At 42.4% G+C, this 19390-nt stretch overlaps 1 protein-coding gene across 6 annotated transcripts in view; it reads left to right on the top strand.

Annotated features, from left to right (window-relative positions):
* The window catches only part of DOP1B (DOP1 leucine zipper like protein B), a 107123-nt gene extending 92577 nt beyond the window's left edge, over positions 1 to 14546 (top strand). For 4 of the 6 annotated variants that reach the window (XM_047720135.1, XM_047720152.1, XM_047720142.1 and 1 more), the window contains 7 exons: positions 917 to 978; positions 1482 to 1610; positions 8254 to 8390; positions 11511 to 11566; positions 11788 to 11943; positions 13394 to 13523; positions 14050 to 14546. In XM_047720135.1, coding sequence (XP_047576091.1) covers positions 917 to 978; positions 1482 to 1610; positions 8254 to 8390; positions 11511 to 11566; positions 11788 to 11943; positions 13394 to 13523; positions 14050 to 14301 — 922 coding nt within the window. In that variant the 3' untranslated portion in view covers positions 14302 to 14546. Of the gene's footprint in view, positions 1 to 916; positions 979 to 1481; positions 1611 to 8253; positions 8391 to 11510; positions 11567 to 11787; positions 11944 to 13393; positions 13524 to 13720; positions 13729 to 14049 lie in introns of those variants that run through there. The other 2 variants (XM_047720160.1, XR_007125663.1) reach the window with 2 other exon arrangements.
* Positions 14547 to 19390: the final 4844 nt, after the last annotated feature.

Here is a 19390-nt window from a genome sequence, read left to right as displayed (position 1 = left end):
ATCCTCCAGTGGAGAAAATGTTTTGGTTGACATAATTCTCCTACTTGAAATGGGAGCAGTTAGCATCAGCCCAGATCCTAGGACGGCCCTGTCACAAGCTCGCGTGTTAACTGCGTTCATGGCAGGGGGGCTGGGTGCTTTAAAAATACAGAGGTGCATTTTTTATCAAAAGGATTTCGGTTACGAGAGCACGTTATCCCCAGAGTGCACAATCCAGGGTTCCAGTGTCCCCTGGCCTAGTACTGCTCCATCTGGGGGTCACAGAGTACCCCAGCGCTAAGATGACAGAGCCTGCTGGTGACACCGTGCTGTCCTTATCCCACGTCTCAGCATACGCTTCACGAGTTGTCACTGAGACTGTGCAGCCAGCCAGGCGTAGCTGCTGAAATACAGATGTGAGGTGAACTCCCTGCGCCCTTTCCTGGAAGGTCAACAGAACCACACAGTGGCTCTCCCCCGTCACGTTCACGTCTTTATCAATAGCCTTGATGGCAGGTAGCGACCGGTCAGAGTTTGCTCTGTTGCCTCCCACCCCCAACTCCTCGCAGTCCTGTGGCTTTCACCTTGAAAGCCTGTTGCTCTTCTGGGGAGCCCACTTGGAAAATCAGTCGTATTTGATATCACTACTCCTGCTTTCCATCAGCACAAGGGCAACTCTTGAAAAAACTGTTTCTCTTTTACCATAAGCTGGGAATTATTCTTTCTTTCCTTTGTTATTCATCGCCTGTGTCATTAAGTTTATAAATGAAGAGCTTTTGCTCAGCTTTCCCTTGTATTAAAACCTATTCCTTTCACTAACTTCTTTTCAGGAAACAGGTTTTAATAGATCTCAAAGGGGCATGTTCTTTTCTTGATGCCTCTAATCAGACTGTCATCCCTTACATACTTAATTAACTTTGCTTTTTTTAATATCCAGTTGGAAGTCCATTATTGACCATCTTCTGACTCACGAGAAAACAATGTTTAAAGATCTAATGAGTAAGTTGCATGTTACTTGCACATAAATCACACTTTTAAAAGTCTGATCCCCTCATAATCCGCTTTTACCACATAGCTCAGGACTTCCCTCGGATCTTCAGCGATGCCGTCTAAGCTGCAAACTGTAATGTAATGTGCCTAATGTGTCAGGACTCACGAATGAGCCTCCCGGTTCCAGAGCATTGACCAAAGGCCCCAACAACCTTTCCCTACAGCTTTACCACAGGGGTATACTTTTGAAAGTAGTGATAGGTTTACCATAATTGATTAGGAGTAATTGTCTGTCCCTCATATCCTCTTCTAATGCTCTATTGTTAAATGTCCTTCAAGAAGTATTTATGTTTCCTAATAAATATGTCAGTAATAACCACAAGATGATGATTACTTAGGACCATGATTTTTCACCAGAAAGGATAGAAATGACACGATTATGAATGTCCTGTCACTTACCTCTGATTGCGGTTTTCTCACTAAATGGAACGTATCGGCTGTATTTATTCTAGACATGCAGAGCAGTTCTTTAAAACTGTTCTCGAGTTTTGAGCAGAAAGCCATGCTGCTAAAGCGCCAGGCTTTTGCCGTCTTCAGTGGAGAACTTGATCAATACCACCTTTACCTTCCTCTGATACAAGGTAAGAAGGCCACCCCACCCTCAGCCCCAGCACTCACCCCCCTCGTGGATGGACCCCCAGCTCGGGCAACTACCATAGTGGCCCACAGCATGTTGGGCCGGATGGCAGAGTGTTAAAATGAGTGCTTGTGGAAGACCTCTGGAAATTTATCAGTGAATCTGAAACTTTATTTTAAAAATCAATGATTATAATGCTGTTAGTTTTTCTTAGGTAGTTTCTGAAAATCTGAGTACTTTCTTAGCATTCCCTCCTGCTAGATCCACCTGCGGTCAGGGTATTTGAGGTCACAGCACTAACCGAGGCTAGTGAAGGAGAAGTCCCTTTCCTTAAGTTTTTCTCTTTTTTGTACTCTATATTCTTTGCTTCAAAAATGAACTACTGCCGTTATTGTACATGATCTTAAAGGGTTTTTTTCCCCCTCATAAAATGTGCAGGTGGTGAAGTGGGCATTCTGCCTAAGTTCACCCTTCTCCAAGATACAAAAGAATTCTCAAATAGAAATGTGTTTTCTTTAAGACTCATAGCCTGAATGGAATCAAATAAAATTAATACAATTCTTAAAGGATTTCTTTGTTTAATATTATGAAAACTAGTATATCAAATAATTTTTCAAATATTAGAATTATGGTGTAAATTCTTTATTGGGGGCCAGGTTTACTAAGTAAGGTATAATTTACATACAAAAAAAGTCACCTTTTTGGGTATACAGTTCTGTGAATTTTGATAAGCACACACAGTCATGGAACCATCACCATAGTCAACATGCAGAACATTTCCATCACCCCAGAAAGTTCCCCTGAGCCTCTTGGAAGTCATCCCCTTCCCTTCCCCCGGTCCCTACCAAGTGCTAATCTGCCTTCCTCTCATAGTTTCCTCTTGTCCCGAATATCCTAAATGTCATTAGGTGGGGTGACGCCTTTGCGTCTGGCTTCTTTGACTTCCCTAATGTGTTTTGAGAGTCGTCCGCACTGTATTTATCAACAGCATGTTGGTTTTTATTGCTGAACGGTATCCATTCTGTGACTGGCTCACCAGTTCACCAATGGTAGGGCATTCGGGTTGTTTCCAGGTAGAATTACGATATCAATCTCTTGCTCTGGCCTTTAAAAGAAAAAGTGTTTATAAATATCTGTCAGCTGGGGCACCTGGGTGGCTCAGTTGGTTAAGTGCCTGACTCTTGATCTCAGCTCAGGTCTTGATATCAGGGTTGGGGGGTTCAGGGCCTGCACTGGGCTCCACACTGGGCATGGAGCCTACGATTAATCAATGTATACATTAGTAAATATATAAATATAAAGAAATTTATAAATATATCTGTCAGCTCACAAATTCTCTTCCCCAAGTCATCCTGATGACTCTTGATATTAGTAGTAATTGTCAGCTTACATACCCACTTGATTAACTATTTGAAAGGCCTTAATTGTTACAGTTCAGAACATTAATAGCTCTCACAATTATTAATTATGACTATATTTTATATTTGTAATAATAAAATATCTTTATACTAAAACTGACATAATTTCAACCAGTGAAACACAGAAGGAGATTTTCACATCATAAAGTCCTGAGTATGGGGCGCCTGGGTGGCTCAGTGGGTTAAAGCCTCTGCCTTCGGCTCAGGTCATGATCTCAGGGTCCTGGGATCGGGCCCCGCATCGGGCTCTCTGCTCGGTGGGGAGCCTGCTTCCTCCTCTCTCTGTGCCTGCCTCTCTGCCTACTTGTGATCTCTGCCTCTCAGATAAATAAATAAAATCTTAAAAAAAAATAAATAAAAAAAAATAAAGTCCTGAGTACTTGAAATATGTGAGAGCAAATGTTCCGATATCGACAGATCCTTTCTTGTATTGCTGATTCAGGCAGATGGTGGCCAGGATTGCCAGTAAGGGTGATGGCAGCCCTCCAAAGAATTTGGCTGAATTCAGAGACCCATAAGAGACTCTTAACTCTAGGAAACAATTGGTTTGCTGGAGGGGAGGCGGGGAGGGAATGGGATAAGTGGGTGATGGACATTAAGGAAGGCATTTGATGGAATGAGCACTGAGTGTTCTATGCAACTGATGAATCACTGAGTTCTTCCCCTGAAACTAATAATATACTATATGTTAACAAAATTGGATTTAAATTTAAAAAGAAAAAAGATAATGAATGTAGAGTCAAAGCCGAGCCTTGTTGCATCCCTACAAAACACGGAGAGGAGAAGACCAGGAATCACTTGTCCTCAGGTGTCTGTGCAGCGTCTGTGGTCTGTATGCTCCTGGCCGCTCAACACTGTCTGGAAGGGCAGCCTTAAGTCCACTCTCAGTGGAGGCAAGAGGAGGAAACTAGAAAGGAGAACCTGTAGGCCAGTGCATCACATGGTCCTTTTGGTGCCTTCCCACCCTGAGACCAAAGACCTGTTCATTCTCTCCCCCGTCTCCCATCACACACCTTTAAAATAAGTGGGCTGAGGCCCGGAGAGCTAAAGAGATGGTATTGGGTGTATAGAACAAGAAAAGAACAGACCAGAGCCTTTCTCTAACAGTGTGGTATGGTTTGACCACAGCAGGATCTAAGCATCCAGCAGTTCTAAGGAAATCATGCCTCTGAGAGGGAGAGAGAGTAGGAGCTCAGGGCTCTCCCCCGTTTCTGCTCAAAGAAACTCCTTGGGTTTGTAAGGTTTATCACTCAGCTAAGGAAGGAGGGTTAGAGATTGAAGAACATCCGTGATTCTAAAATAGATCATCTTGGCTGAAGAATAATCTCATGAATTTAGCTCTTCTTTGGAGCACCAATATGAAATATGTGTACAAGCCACTTTTTCCATAATACTTTCTGTTTTGGGGGCTCCTGGGTGGCTCAGTGGGTTAAAGCCTCTGCCTTCAGCTCAGGTCAGGATCCCAGAGTCCTGGAATCAGCTCTCTGCTCAGCAGGGAGCCTGCTCCGCCCCCTCCCCCACCCCTCCTCCTGCTTCTCTGCCTACTTGTGATCTCTGTCTGTCAAATAAATAAATAAAGTCTTTAAAAAAATACTTTCTATTTCGAAGTGGATTAAGACTGACAAGGAGCTGCACAGCCAGTACCGAGCGTTCCTGTGACTGTGCGTCCTGCTTCCCTCTGGTAACACCTCACACAGTGTGGTCCATTAGCAAAACCGCTTCAACCTTCCGACATGGTTTAGAAAGATAGAGAATGTCTTTTTTACTCGTGGAATGCTCTTTCAGTTGCTCCACGTTTCCAACCATTTCTGATTCATCGAAGAATACCTTCTGGATGTTCTTTGAGTACAGGTCTCCTGGCCACAAGTTCTCTCTGTTTCCCTTCATGGAGACTGTTTATCTCATCTTCCTTCTTTTTGGTCTGGGTGACCAAACACCCAGAAGGATGTTTTCATGAGAAATGGAATTCTGGGGTGAAGTTCTTTTCTTTCAGCACTTGGAAAATGTGCTACTTTTTCCTGACTCCATGGTTTCTGAGGGAAGTCTCTCATTCAAATTATTGTTCCTTTTTAGTTACAGTAGCCCCCCTTTTCTACAGGGGGTACATTCCAAGACCACTAGTGGATGCTTGAAACCATGGACAGTACCAAATACTACATGTACTATGCTTTTTGCTGTACATACATGCCTGTGGTTAATTTAATTCATAAATCAGGCACATATAATACAACAATTATTACAGTATACTATAGTGAAAGTTGCATGAATGTCATCTCTCTCTCCCTCAAATTATCAGAAGGGTGGCCATGTGGTGAGATAAAGTGAGGTGAATGACATAGGCATGTGATGTTTAGTGTGAGGCCAGTACTGACCCCCTGACGATAGGTCAGAGGGAGGGTCATCTGCTTCGGCAGTCAACCAAGGTCAACCTCAGAAAGCAGGACCATGGATAAGATGGGGATGGAGGGGACTACTGTAATGTATCATTTCCCTCTGACCACTATCAAGACTTTATCTTTACTTTTTCACGTTTTATTATGTAACTGAATGTTACATAATTTCTTTGGTTTTATCCTTCCTAGAGTTCACTCAGCTTCTTATATCTGTAGATGTACATCTTTTACCAAATTTGGAATGTTTTCGGACATTATTTCTTCAAATATTTTCCCAGCCTATACCCTTTTTCCTCTTTCTGAGACTCCAGTGACTGAAACATTAGATCTTTTGTTGTCCCACTGGTCCCTGAGCCTGCTCGTCTAACCCCCCTCACTTTTTTTTTCTTTCTTTTGTTCAGTTTCAGTAATTTCCACAGATTCTGTCTTCGACTTCCCTCTTTCCTCTGTCATCTCCAGTGTGCTGTTGAGCCCACCACTGAGGGTTTTTCTATTAAAGTGATTTTATTTGGGGCGCCTGGGTGGCTCAGTGGGTTGAAGCCTCTGCCTTCAGCTCAGGTCATGATCTCAGGGTCCTGGGATCAAGCCCCACATCCGGGTCTGTGGGAAGCCTGCTTCCCACATCCGGCTCTCTGCTCAGTGGGAAGCCTGCTTCCCCGTCTCTCTCTGCCTGCCTCTCTGCCTACTGGTGATCTCTGTCAAATAAATAAATAAAATCTTAAAAAAAAAAAAGTGATTTTCTTTTACTTTTTAGTTCTAAAATTTCCATCTGGCTCTTCTTTGTTTCTCCTATTTCTTTGCTAACATTTTCTATTTGTTTCAAATGTCCATAATTGATTATTGGAATATTTTTAGACCACATCTTTTTAAAATCCTTTCCTGATAAACTTCTGTTACCATCTCTGTATTTGTGTCTCTTGATGCCTTTTCTCATTCAGGTCGAAACTTTGGTGTTCCAGCTTACCATCTCCTCAGGTGTCCAGGCCAGAATAAAATAAAAAATTAAAAACCCTCGGGAACTCACCTTCAGGTCATTGCTTAAGTCCCCGGATCCTAGCCGGTCCTGTCACCTTTCCTTCGCTTTTCAGTTTTCTGATGCAGTTTATGTATTTTTGTTCCAGGTTATTTTTTTTTAATTGCTATTAGAGAAATAGGATGTAATCTGTTTCTTCCATCTCATCCAGAACCAGAAACCCAAAGCACTCTTTAAAAATGCCACTCTTGGGGCGCCTGGGTGGCTCAGTGGATTGAGCTTCCACCTTCGGCTTGGGTCATGATCTCAGGGTCCTGGGATCGAGCCCCGCATCGGGCTCTCTGCTCAGCAGGGAGCCTGCTCCCCACTCCCCACACTGCCTGCCTGTTTGCCTACTTGTGATTTCTCTCTCTGTCATATAAATAAATAAATAAAATCTTAAAAATGCCACTCTTTAGAAAATTCTACTGACTGAGCCAGTAAAATGTGCAACTCTTGATCTTGGGATCTTGAGTTCAAGACCCATGTTGGGCGTAGAGATTATTTAAAAAGAATTTTAAAAGCAAAAAATGCCAACATACCTGTCAAGTGTCTGAGTTATGCTTGATCCTTCATTTGGTCAAGAGTATTTTTTTCTTTCTATTTAAGTAATCCCCACCCCCAGTAGGCTTGAACTTAAAACCCTGAGGTCAAGAGTCACATACTGGACTGCCTGAGCCAGCCAGGCACCCCGGCCAAGAGTATTCTTTTTTTTTTTTTTAAGATTTTATTTATTGATTTGACAGACAGAGATCACAAGTAGGCAGAGAAGCAGGCAGAGAGAGGTAGAAGCAGGCTCCCTGCTGAGCAGAGAGCCCGTGCGGGGCTCGACCTGAGCCAAAGGCAGAGGCTTTAACCCACTGAGCCACCCAGGTGCCCAAGTCAAAAGTATTTTTTTTTTTTATTTGTTTATTTGAGAGAGAATGAGTGAGAGAGAGCATGAGAGAGGAGAAGATCAGAAGGAGAAGCAGACTCCCCAAAGAGCTGGGAGCCTGATGTGGGACTCGATCCTGGAAGTCCGGGATCATGACCTGAGCCAAAGGCAATCGCTCAACCAACTGAGCCACCCAGGCGCCCCAAGAGTATTTTTAAAAGCAAGACGTAAAAACCTATTTAAGCTAGCTTAGATAAATAGAAGTTTAATCTTAACTAGCATGACAGAAGTTCAGCTGTTTGCTATAGCAATTTTTTCATATTCCTAAGAAACCTTAAATTATTATGGGGGGGGGGGGAATCACATTCTGCAAACAATTACTTCCGTAGAGAAGTGAGGAAGACTGTTAGGAGCTAGAGGAACTCACACCTTCTTTCCCTACAGCAATTAAAGTTTTTTAAAAAGTCTTGGCCATGAAATACCAACTTCACTGAATACCTCTCCCTTTCATTCACTCGCTCCACTTCTCACTCCTCACTCCCAGATAGGGTGTCAGTGGCCAGCCAGCGTCTGATTCTACAACACCATCACTCACCAAGGACCGTCTGGGGTTCTTTTGTCTTATATTTCATATTCTCAGAAGAGCATTTAGTGGTCATTGGTCATCCGGTGGATTTCCAAGCTAAGTCAGAGGTTGATGTCTTTCTGGTCAGCTGTGGCAGGGGCAGAAGCGCCAGTTGTTTGACTCCCCTTACCATGAACCGCTTCACTTCATAAAGTAGAGGGCTGGTGGTAAACGCGCAGGGCAGAAACATTCTCCCAGCAACCATTTCTTAGGCTACATAGTTGTTAAACGTCGAAACAAATACAGTTTTGGTTTTTTTTCTTTGTCTAGTGAGAAACCTCAAACTGCATATTTGTGTGACATCTTGAAAATCTTCTTTCCTTAGAACGCCTGACAGACAATCTCAGAGTTGGACAGACATCCATAGTTGCTGCTCAGATGTTTCTTTTTTTCAGAGTTTTGCTGCTAAGAATATCTCCCCAACATCTGACTTCACTGTGGCCCATAATGGTCTCTGAATTAGTAAGTACAAATATTTTACTCTTGGAAGCGGGGCTGAAGCGTTTTTTGTTTTGTTTTGTTTTGTTTTTTGCTTTTTTTCAGGATTAATCTACTATTTCATTTATATCTTAATTTTATCTACAAAATTTTCAACCAAGCTGGTAGCACATCATCAGCTCTTAAATAGGTTAAATAGGGAATTTGTTTTGAGACAAAGCCATTTAATGCATCCCTGGGAAATTTTGTAGTTTGTATAAGAAGAGTATAAAACTTTAAGGCACAGTGAGTAACTATGTACACGATACTAACTGACCACCATTGGACAGGTCAAGAAGGTAAAATTCAAGAAACATAAAAAGCTCTGTAAGTTACTACCTTCCTGCTTCCATGGTAAGGAAAGTTCCTAGGCAAAGTCTTTCAGATCTAGTGCCTCTAGGGCGAAAAGAGGGTCAGATCATCTTCTGGTAATGCTTGCCCTCCCAGTATCTGGTTGGAGGGGCCATCTCAAGTGAAGTCAAAAGCAAATTAGAGGGAAGACGTCAGGTCATCATGTCTCTGAGCTACTGGTGTGAACTGTAATTTATGGTGACGTTATTTACATAATCTGCAGATTAATCCTTTAAGTTCTAAATTACAGAGTTTACACCCATGACTGGAAATGTTACCATCACATACCTTGACCTACCATACCATACCATACCACGAATTCACATAACTAAAGATTCCTAATGAAAAATTATCCTTCCTAAATCCCTCATATTTCCGTCGAAGAACTTCCTGGCCAGATGTTCACATTCACCGATAATAGATTTCCATAACAGGCTCACTGTGTCTATGTTGTGAGTTTCTTTGAAGCCAAATCTTATAGGGAAATATTTAAGGTTGAGGGTGGCTTAGTCCATTGAGCATCTGCCTTTGGCTCAGGTCATGATCCCGGGGTCCTGGGATGGAGCCCCGCAGCTCAGCGGGAAGTCTGCTTCTCCCTCTCCCTTTGCCTGCCTTTCCCCCTGCTTGAGCTCTCTCTCTCTCCGTCAAATAAATAAAATCTTCAAAAAAAATATTTAAGATTAAAAGCTTAATGCCGTTTGGAAGGCTATTAACAACCATTAATCTCAGAAAGCATTGTAAGTTTGTGGGTAGGCTTTTAAGAGCAGCATTTCTGAATTACACCACACATTTTAGTTCTTCCTTACTCACATTTAATTATAAATTAGTCATAAAGACATGTTCTAAGATTCTGAACACATATTTAGGAATATTTTCAAAATTCTCTTTCAGGAACAATGCACTATTTCATATATATCTAACTTCATATGAAAATGTTCAAGTTGGTAGCACATAGGTTTTAGTTAAATAGAGAATATTTTATCTTCTGTAATCATATTTGATCTTTTAACCATCAGCTTATTTCCACTGATTTAAATTGTTTGATATTATTTGCTGTTTTTTTTTGTTGTTTTTTTTTTTTTTAAAGATTTTATTTATTATTTATTTGTCGGAGAGAGAGGGAGAGAGAGCGAGCACAGGCAGACAGAATGGCAGGCAGAGGCAGAGGGAGAAGCAGGCTCCCCGCCGAGCAAGGAGCCCGATGCAGGACTCGATCCCAGGACGCTGGGATCATGACCTGAGCCGAAGGCAGCTGCTTAACCAACTGAGCCACCCAGGCGTCCCTATTTGCTGTTTTTTAAACTGTTTTTTTCCAGTTTTACCAAGATATAGTTGACGTACAGTAATATATAACCTTAAGGTGTACAAAGTGATTTGACTAACATATATGGTGAAATGATGACCACTGTAAGTTTAGCTAACATCGATCATCTCATAGATATAAAAAGAGGAAAAGAAAAACATGTTTCTTCCTTATGATAAGAACTCTTAAGATTTACTTTTAATGATTTTATATATACCCTACGGCAATTTAACTATTGTTGTCATGTTGGATATGATGCCCTGGTACTTAACTCATCTTAAAATGAAAGTTTGTACTTTTCGACCACCTTCATCCCATTTCCCCTCCCCCACACCTGCCTTTGATAAGCTCAAATCTGATCTCTTTTTCTATGAATTTGGTGTGTTTGTTTTTAAGATTCCACATATAAATTAGATTATGCAGTATTTATCTTTGTCTGATATATTTCACTTATTATAATGTTGTCAAGGCTCATCCATGTGGTTCCAAACAGCAGGATTTCCTCCTTTTTTATAGCTGAACGATATTCTACTCAATAATCTACAACATTTTCTTTATCCATTCATCCATCAGTAGACACTTGGATTTTCCCCATGTCTCATAACTGACACTGCAGTGAACATGAGGATGCAGATATCTTGTCAACACGGTGTTTGCCTTTCCTTCTGATACATTCCCAGAAGTGTAATTGCAGGATCATAGCATAGTTCCATTTTTAATTTTTTGAGGAACCTCCTTCCCATGCGGTTACACCAGTTCACATTCCCGCCCACAGTACACAAGTGTTCTTTTTCTCCACATCCTCACCAACACTTGTTGTTTCTTGTCTTTCTGATGGTAGCCGTTCTGACAGGTGTGAGGTGATATCTCACTGGGGTTTTGTTTGTTTGTTTGTCTTGCATTTCCCTGATGGTTAATAATGCAGAGCATCTTTTCATGGACCTGTGCGCCATGATACCTTCTTTGGAAAAATGTCTATTCAAGCCCTTTGCCCATTTTTACATTAAATTATTTGATTTTTTTGTTATTGAGAATTATTTGATTTTTTTGTTATTGAGTTGTATGACTTTTTAAATATATTTTTATGTTGACCTCTTATCAGATATTTGGTTTGTAAATATTTTCCCCCTCTCTGTAGGTTGTCTTCTCATGTTGCTGATTTTTTTGCTTTGTTACTTTTTTGTTTTTTAATTTTACTTATTTGTCAGAAAGAGAGATGAAGAGAGCGAGCATAAGCAGGGAGAACAGTGGGCAGAGGCAGAACCAGGCACTCTGCTGAGCAGGGAGCCCAACTCGGGGCTCGATCCCAGAACCCTGGGATCATGACCTGAGCCGAAGGCAGATGCTTAACTGACTGAGCCACCCAGGCGCCCCGGCCATATACATTCTAAACATCAAGCTCGGTTTCATCGCTCTCAAATAGTAAATTGTATTTATGTTTTCTTTTGAAGATTCAGATATTCATACAGCTTGAAGAAGATCTGAGAGACGATGATGAATCGTTGAGGTGAGTTGTGCGAGGGTCTGTGTGCATCCGTGAGTGGTGCACATCACTTTGTGATGCACGGTTATCTAACACTCCGTGTTATTTTCTCGAAGTACTTGGGAAGGGACCAGCTATTTGACCATTTCTTAAACGAAAAAGGCTCCTTATGGACCTTGCACAGCCAGATGGACTACAGCGTATGCGAACAAATTTGTAACAAGAGTTTCTTTGCAAATTTATAGAAACAGCAATAAAATCAACAGAATGAAAATTGCCGATGGAAATGGGCCCTCCGTGGGGGAGATACCCCCGAGTGAACTGGTCTTATATTTATCAGCTTGCAAATTCCTGGACACAGCACTTTCTTTTCCACCTGACAAGATGCCGTTATTTCAAATGTAAGTCAGATAAGACCATGTGTCCTCTTTGAAATGGTGACTTTCCTTGTCAGCACTTTTACTTTGTTGTGACCCATGTATGGGAAGCCCCGGTAGTGGTTTCTAGTGGCCGACGAGAAGACCAGGTTTCAGAGTGCTCGCAACACCTGCGGTTTCCTGAATTTGGATGGGTTTCGGGCAGTGTGGGGGGGGGTGGTTGTTCACGGGGTTTCGCTACTGAGTGTTTATAAAACAAGAGTCCGGGACTGGTGGTCCTCCCTGCATTTGTGTAGATTTCATTATCCGTTTGTTTCTAATTAAACAAATGGAACACTGTCTCCAGCTCACTTTGCCGCTGTTGGCTTACATTTCCTGTGGGCTTAACACAGCTGCTCATATGGTTAATTTCATGCCTGGCCCCAGATGCCACTTCTCTCTGTCCTATCCCCCTAGAGAGAGTAATCATGTAGAAATGTTTGTGGTTACAATGTGGATTCTTCTTTACAGCAGACTACAGAGTGAAAGAAGCCAATCTGAAATGGCTGTAGACTGTAGGATTCCAACTCTGTGACATTCTGGAAAAGGCAAACTATGGAGACAGTGAAAAGGTGGTCAAGGGTTACGAGAGAGGGAATCAGAACACAGATGATTTTTAGGACTGGGAAACTACTTTATTTGATACTCTAACAGTGGCTGCGTGTCATGGTACATTTATCTACACCCATAGAATGCACACCACCAAGAGTGAGGCCTAAGTTGAACTGGGGACTTGGGGTGATAATGACGAGTCAATGTCAGTTCCCCAATGGTTACAGACATACCATTCTGGTGGAGGCTGTTGGGGGTTGTTGCTAGTTCCGAATCTTTGGACTTTCCAGGCAATTGTGTTGTGAACCTAAACCTGCTGTAAGGAAGAAAGATTTTTTTTTTTAAGTGAGTTCTGATATATATGAGTATGCATGGCAGCATTATTCGTAATAAGCAAAAAGTGGAGAAAATCTTAAGTCCATCGATGTATAAGTATTCATACAATGAAATACTCAGCAATAAAAAGAGATGAAGTACGACGTGTCCTTGCAGCATGGACGGACTTTGGCAGCATCATGGGAAGTGAAAGACAGCAGTCACAAAGAACCACGTGTTCTGTGATTCTGTTTATATGACTGTCCCCAGTAAGAAAATATGCAGAGACAGAAAATAGATGGGTGGTGGCCTAGATGAAGGGGGCGTAAGGGATGGAGGGCTGATAGGTAAGGGAGCAGGGCTTCTTCGTGAGGTGATGAAAACATCCTGAAGTTGATTATGGTGATGGATAGACAATTCTGCAAATAAATGAAAGGCTACTAAATTATACACTTCAGGGGGGTGAATCGTATGGTGTGTGAGTTGTATCTCGAGAAAACTGTTTAAAACTCCTTTTGAAGTTGGCTCTGAGCATGATGTCAGGTTTTGTTTTGTTTTTTTTGTCCAGTTACAGGTGGGCATTTGTTCCAGAAGTGGACACAGAGGGCCCTGCCTTCCTGTCGGATCTCGAGGAGAGTCACCAAGAATGCAAACCCCACACCGTTAGGATTCTGGAACTTCTAAAACTAAAATATGGGGTAAATGTCTTCCTTTTTGCAATTTATATTTGTGGCAGAAGGGACGAATCTAGGCAGCGAGAGAAGTCCTTCACGCGCTGCTTGACTTGAATGACTTTGAATAATTTTCTAAAGTTCTTTGATCCAAGTGTTAAAACTTGGAGGTGGTAGAAATCCCATCTTTACTTTCTCATTTTTATGTCACTTTCTCATCCCAGTTGCCAAGGTAAGCATCCTGGATGACAGGATCAGGTTCTGTGGAAGTTTTATACACAGAGTACCTTTATTATGCTAAGGATAGGCCTGCAGGAAAAATGTTTGGAGCCTGGCTGGAGAGGGCACGGGCAGGGGCTGGGGTGGAAAATGTCAGTTGAAGACCAGCATTTGAGTTCATTTGGAAACTGCCACTGAGTACTGGTAGTGAATGTTCCTAAAGAACCCACTGCTTAGGTCTGTAGCCCGCATGTACCTCACTTGCATCTCTAACCCTTAGCAAAGCCGTATCATCTTTACGGGATTGGGTGGTGTTTTTTTTTTTTTTTTGCAGGAAATTGGCAGCTCTGATGAGATCACCATGAAGAATGAATTCCCCCTTCTGCGCCAGCATTCTGTTTCCAGCATCAGGCAACTGGTGCCATTCTTCCAGACTCTCAGTTGTGCTTTTAAAACCCAGAGTAAACTGCCTGCTGATACCCAAGGACCTCCGGTCTTGGAGTTTCCTGTTACAGATAGCCCAAGGGTCTTGAAACAACTAGAAGAATGTGTTGAGTATGATTTTTTGGAACATCTGGAATGTTAACCACGTAAGACAGAATTTCAAATCCGTTTACTGATACCGCTGTGAAAACCAGGATTTATCCTAAACAAGAAAAGAGCCGGGATAGTGCTTTTAAATAAGTTTATTTCAATTTTGAAGGTCGATTTCAGATAATTTTCTGTGGGGCAACAAAACACACCTCCCTAAATGCCTTGTAATATATTTGGATCTGATTGTATGTTTCTTCCTCAATTTATGTAAAGAAAATAAAATAATATATCATCTGATGCTAGCACAAAATTTGTAATATGAAGTGTGAAGGTAATCAGTTGTTTTCTTTGTCGATGTAGATATATGGGCTGTCAGTATATTTCCCTTAAAGTTTACACTTGTTGAATATTACTTTTAACCTTTCACTCATATCCTTTAAAGCATTTATTTTCGTACCATATTTTAAAACCAAAGTATGTTATTTTCTGAAAATAATAATTGCCATTACCATTAGCTTCAGCAGTGCTGAGGGCTTGAAGATACCAGAGTGTATTTAACTCTTGCCCATTAAAAGCACATGGTAGGTGGCTCAGTTGGTTAAGCATCTATTTCAGCTCAGATCATGATCTCAGGGTTATGAGTTCAAGCCCCAGGTCGGGCTTCATACTCAGAGCAGAGTCTGCTTGGGATTCTTTCCGTCTCCCTCCCCGTCTGCCTCCCCTCCCCCCCCCCCCCGACTCTTGAATACATTCTCTCTCTCAAATAAATAAAATCTTTTTTTAAAAAAAGTCACATGTTAAGGGGCACCTGGCTGGCTCAGTCGGTGGAGCATGTGACTCTTGATCTCGGGGTTATAGGAGTTCAAGCCCCACATTGGGTACAGAGATGATAAATGAACTTTTTTTCTAAAATCACATGAGAAAATCACAGTGCATCCAGCTTCGAAAGAAATACATGGTTTTCAAAACTCTAACAGCTGGAACCTTAGTTATGTACAATTAATTGCTTTGCCAGCACTTTCCATTGTGGAGCCTTTAATGCCTTAAGCTACAGTTAAGAAACTGACCCTTTGGACTCTTCCCTCATATACTGTCCTTTCTGGGATCTTTTTCCCACTTTGTAGACATCCCTTTTCATTAAAATAATCCCTTTCTCAGCACAGACTCCTCTCGCCTGGCAGCAGGTCACCCCACTCTTTCCCAGCCTCTCTGTCTTTCTGCCAGTTACCCTATTCAGAGTCCTGGCTTGGCGCCCCTGCTCTGCTGTGGGAGCCTCCACTCTGCCAGCAAGCGTGCTTTGCCTTCCAGACTTGCCTACCTCATGTCCCCCTTTCAGCCTCCAGAGCACTGCGTGGAGTCTCATTCCCGCCCGGAGGGTGCATACGAGGCCTAATGTGTGCTCTCAGGTCCATCCTTTCTGTAAACCAGGGTGTTCTGGAATGCAACCAACATTAAGTTCCTCCTAACATCCTTCTACTTAATAGTCTGTGTGCATTGCCAAAGCAGCTCGCATCATTAGCCCTGGTCTAGGATCTGGGGAGCACATAACCGCCTGATTACCTAAATAAGGGCTGAAGAGAAAAAAAAAAAAAAGCACCACTGGAAACATGGGTATTCATCCAAATGTGTGTGAAAATTATGGTTTTTTACACCTAAGGGGATATCTTTAAAAACATGTGCAAGTTTGGTCACTGAAATTTTAAATATTGAAGTGTAGACTTCTAACTCCTGCGTAATTTACACTGTGAGTGAGCTGTAATTCAGATTGTGAGGAAATAGCCATCTGCTGATGAATAGTTAACACCAAGGTGGGTGCATGTGTTCATATATCAAAATTTACAACAAAACTAACAATGTCATTAGCTATTATGCTGCGGAAGGTAGTTCTTGTATCTGTACCTAGATTTACAAATTTTGTTTTTCATTTTTTTTCTCCCCCGTATCTAAAACAGCTTAATGGTTTCTGAAAATACCGTATGTCATTTAATCCTTATTTATTAAATAGAAATCTTTAAAAGACAGGGATTCAACAACATCCCTATGTTTCTCCTAGAACACCGACGAAGTCTTATAAACATGATGTACCTCTAAGTCTTTCGTTAGCGATACCACAGCAGTTGACAGTGTAAGTTCCAAAGCCAACTTGCCTGGGTGTGCCTCAGCTTCCCCACATACTAGCTAGAGCAAAACTTTGTGCCTCAGCCTTCTCAGCTATAAAATGGGAATACCGACTGTAAGTGTATCTTAGGGTCATAGCAACTTATCATCTCCGTGCCGCCTTTGTGATCTATAACAGTTTTGATCCTGCACCCATCAGTAAAAAAGTAGACTGTGCCCACCCCAATGTCTGGAAACATGAGGAAGAACAAGATTAACAGTTCGGGTATCTTCTTTTTACTTCCCAACAGAGGCCCTTCTGCACCCCACTTTGGAGCCAACGCTCTGACTCCATTCCTCCCAGAGGAAGTGGTGCTCTGTGTTTAGCTCTTAGTCACTGCACTGAGGGCAGGGAGTGTGCTGGGAGAGGTGGGGTTGCCAAGGGCAGCCACAGCAAAGCAGAACACACAGGCTCTCTAACAGTTGGACACCCAGAGCCGCAGGCGGTGTTGATGGGAGAGTGGCACGTGTGCGTGGGGATAACACGATCCCTGCTGCTAGGGCGCTTACCAGGGGCCAGGCACGGCACCAAGTGCGTTACCCGAATCCTTTTCTTTCTTACCACCTCCTTAGGAAGTAGGGGCTTACCCCATTCTACAAGTTCAGCAGAGCCAGGAAGTCTGTCTCCCTCTAGAGCCCTATGTTTCAACCTCAGCGCTGAGAAAGTGAAACAGGAAATCCCTGAGGTGGCTGCTCCTTTCTGGGAACGTGTGGAAGGCAGTTTCTGAAACTACCCCACCCATTTATCACTTCCTGTAAAACCAGCTGGTATAAGACCACAGCACTCCTAGCTTTGAAGGTGCGGTGAGATGTGTTTTAGAGGAGAACGAACCTTATTGCCCATTAGTTATACATTATGCCCATTTAAATTAGGAGTACAAGTAGCTAGATTCGTGGAAATAGTTGATGAAGTTTGTACCTAAAAGTTTTGACCGATTACCCAGGAGACTGGACAGAATTCTGTGCCGTTGGAATAAAATGCTTCAGTGTGAGACCTGCGAGGAGGTATTACCTGCGGGTCAGTGAGGCAAACCAATGAACACGCAAAACCAACATCTTCAAAGAAGAAAGTATGATTGGGACCGGGATGTGGACCAACTAAGGAGTTTTCCCATTCTACATGAAGGAACAGCTGGGCCTATGACTGTTACAGGAGTGTCGTGTGTGTGTGTGTGTGTGTGTGCATGTGCGTGCACGTGTGCGATCGTGTGTCCATATTTTGTTAAGTCCTGTAGTAATCATTCCAGACTATTCAATCCTCTTCAACCAGACTCGGTGCTGTCTCTGAAGTTCAGAGTGAAGGAGACCCCTTCCAGCATTTTTGAGAATAGGTATGAGTATCCCAAGGTCAGCAATCTGTCCGTTACAGTTGGAATCCAGCAAAGCAACTATGCTTAGCAGGGATCCTCCCACTGGGATGTGCAGGAGACCCTCCCGGAGAGCTTGCTAACTTGCAGAATGCCTAGCCTCCTCCCTAGAGCGTCTGGATCAGTAGATGGGATGACACTCAGGAATTTGCTTGTGTCACAAGTTGTTTTTGTCGCAGGTGCTTCCTGAACCGTTCTCGTAGAAACACTAGTTTTCAGAGCAATTTATTTACAAATATGGTTACTTACAAGGAAGCCAAGAGGAAACTAGCAAGCTGAGCTTGTTAGGTTACTTCTGCTCCCATATAGGGAGCTCCTTCCAAGTGGTTCTCCATCTAAATCAAGGAAGTCCACCTTTAAGCCAAGGGGGAAAGGAAATAGACTTTAAAATACTCTAAGTCTAGGACAAGAATAAGGTACTTCCTCAAAGAGTTAAAAATAGAATTACCATATGATCCAGAAATGCCACTAAAAAGAACTGAAAGCAGGGTCTCAGATGATGAAGTTCTAGAACCTAGGCGAGGTTCAGTGGGGTGAGGTCTGGAGCCGACAGCTAAGAAAGAATTCTTAAGACGTCTCTGGTGCAAAAAGGTGGCTTATTAAAGCACGGGGACAGGACCCGTAGGCAGACAGAGATGTTGCTCCGCTATCCTGAGGAGTGGCTGATCATATACACAGGAGTTGGGTAGGTGAGGACAAAGGGGATGATGTTAGTCTCTAAGGAATTTTGGAAGCAAGGTCTCCAGGACCTTGAGGGGCTAGCTGTTGTTGGGATAAAGGTTATTTATTACTAGTAAAAAATCTTCTCATGAGACCCTTTAGATGTATATCAGTGGGTCATATGCTTGGGAATGATTGCTGACACTATCTTGGAGGTTTAGAGATAAAGTTTCACATTTCTCCTATCAAGTGTCCTTGTTAGTGAGATTTAGGTTTAGAAGAAATTTAACTTTATTTCCATTTCCTTCTGCCTCAGTCTCCTTCAGTTTTTATGGAGGGGAGGGCGACATTAGTGCTTGAGGAACTGAGTTATTTGTCTCTGGAAATTGGGCTATTGATAAGATAGCTTCTTTGGGGGCGCCTGGGTGGCTCAGTGGGTTAAAGCCTCTGCCTTCGGCTCAGGTCATGATCCCAGGGTCCTGGGATTCAGCCCCACATCCAGGCTCTCTGCTCAGCAGGGAGCTTGCTTCCCTCCCTCTCTCTCTGCCTGCCTCTCTGCCTGCTTGTGATCTCTGTCTGTCAAATAAATAAATAAAAATCTTAAAAAAAAACCACATAGCTTCTTTGTTGTAAATCACTAGGACATTTGTAGACGAAATGTAGAAACAGAGTAGAAATGTAGACACAGAGTAGAATGGTGTGTACCAGGGGCTGGGGGTGGGGGATGGGGAGTTAGTGTTTAATGGGTATAGCATTTCAGTTTGGAAGGATGAAAAATTTCCAGGGATGGATGGTGGTGAAGGGGACACAGCAATGTGAGTAAAATTAATGTCACCCGATTGTACACTTAAAAAAGGGTTAAAATGGTAAATTTTAGGTTCTGTATACAGTACAATTCTTTTTTTTTTTTTTTTTTTTTTTATTTGACAGAGAGATCACAGGCAGAGAGGCAGGCAG

Source organism: Lutra lutra, chromosome 1 (genome assembly GCF_902655055.1).
Source record: "Lutra lutra chromosome 1, mLutLut1.2, whole genome shotgun sequence".
NCBI classification, from domain to species: domain Eukaryota; kingdom Metazoa; phylum Chordata; class Mammalia; order Carnivora; family Mustelidae; genus Lutra; species Lutra lutra.
Note: the sequence above shows the minus strand (reverse complement) of the source record. Positions and strands in the feature narration are given on the sequence as shown.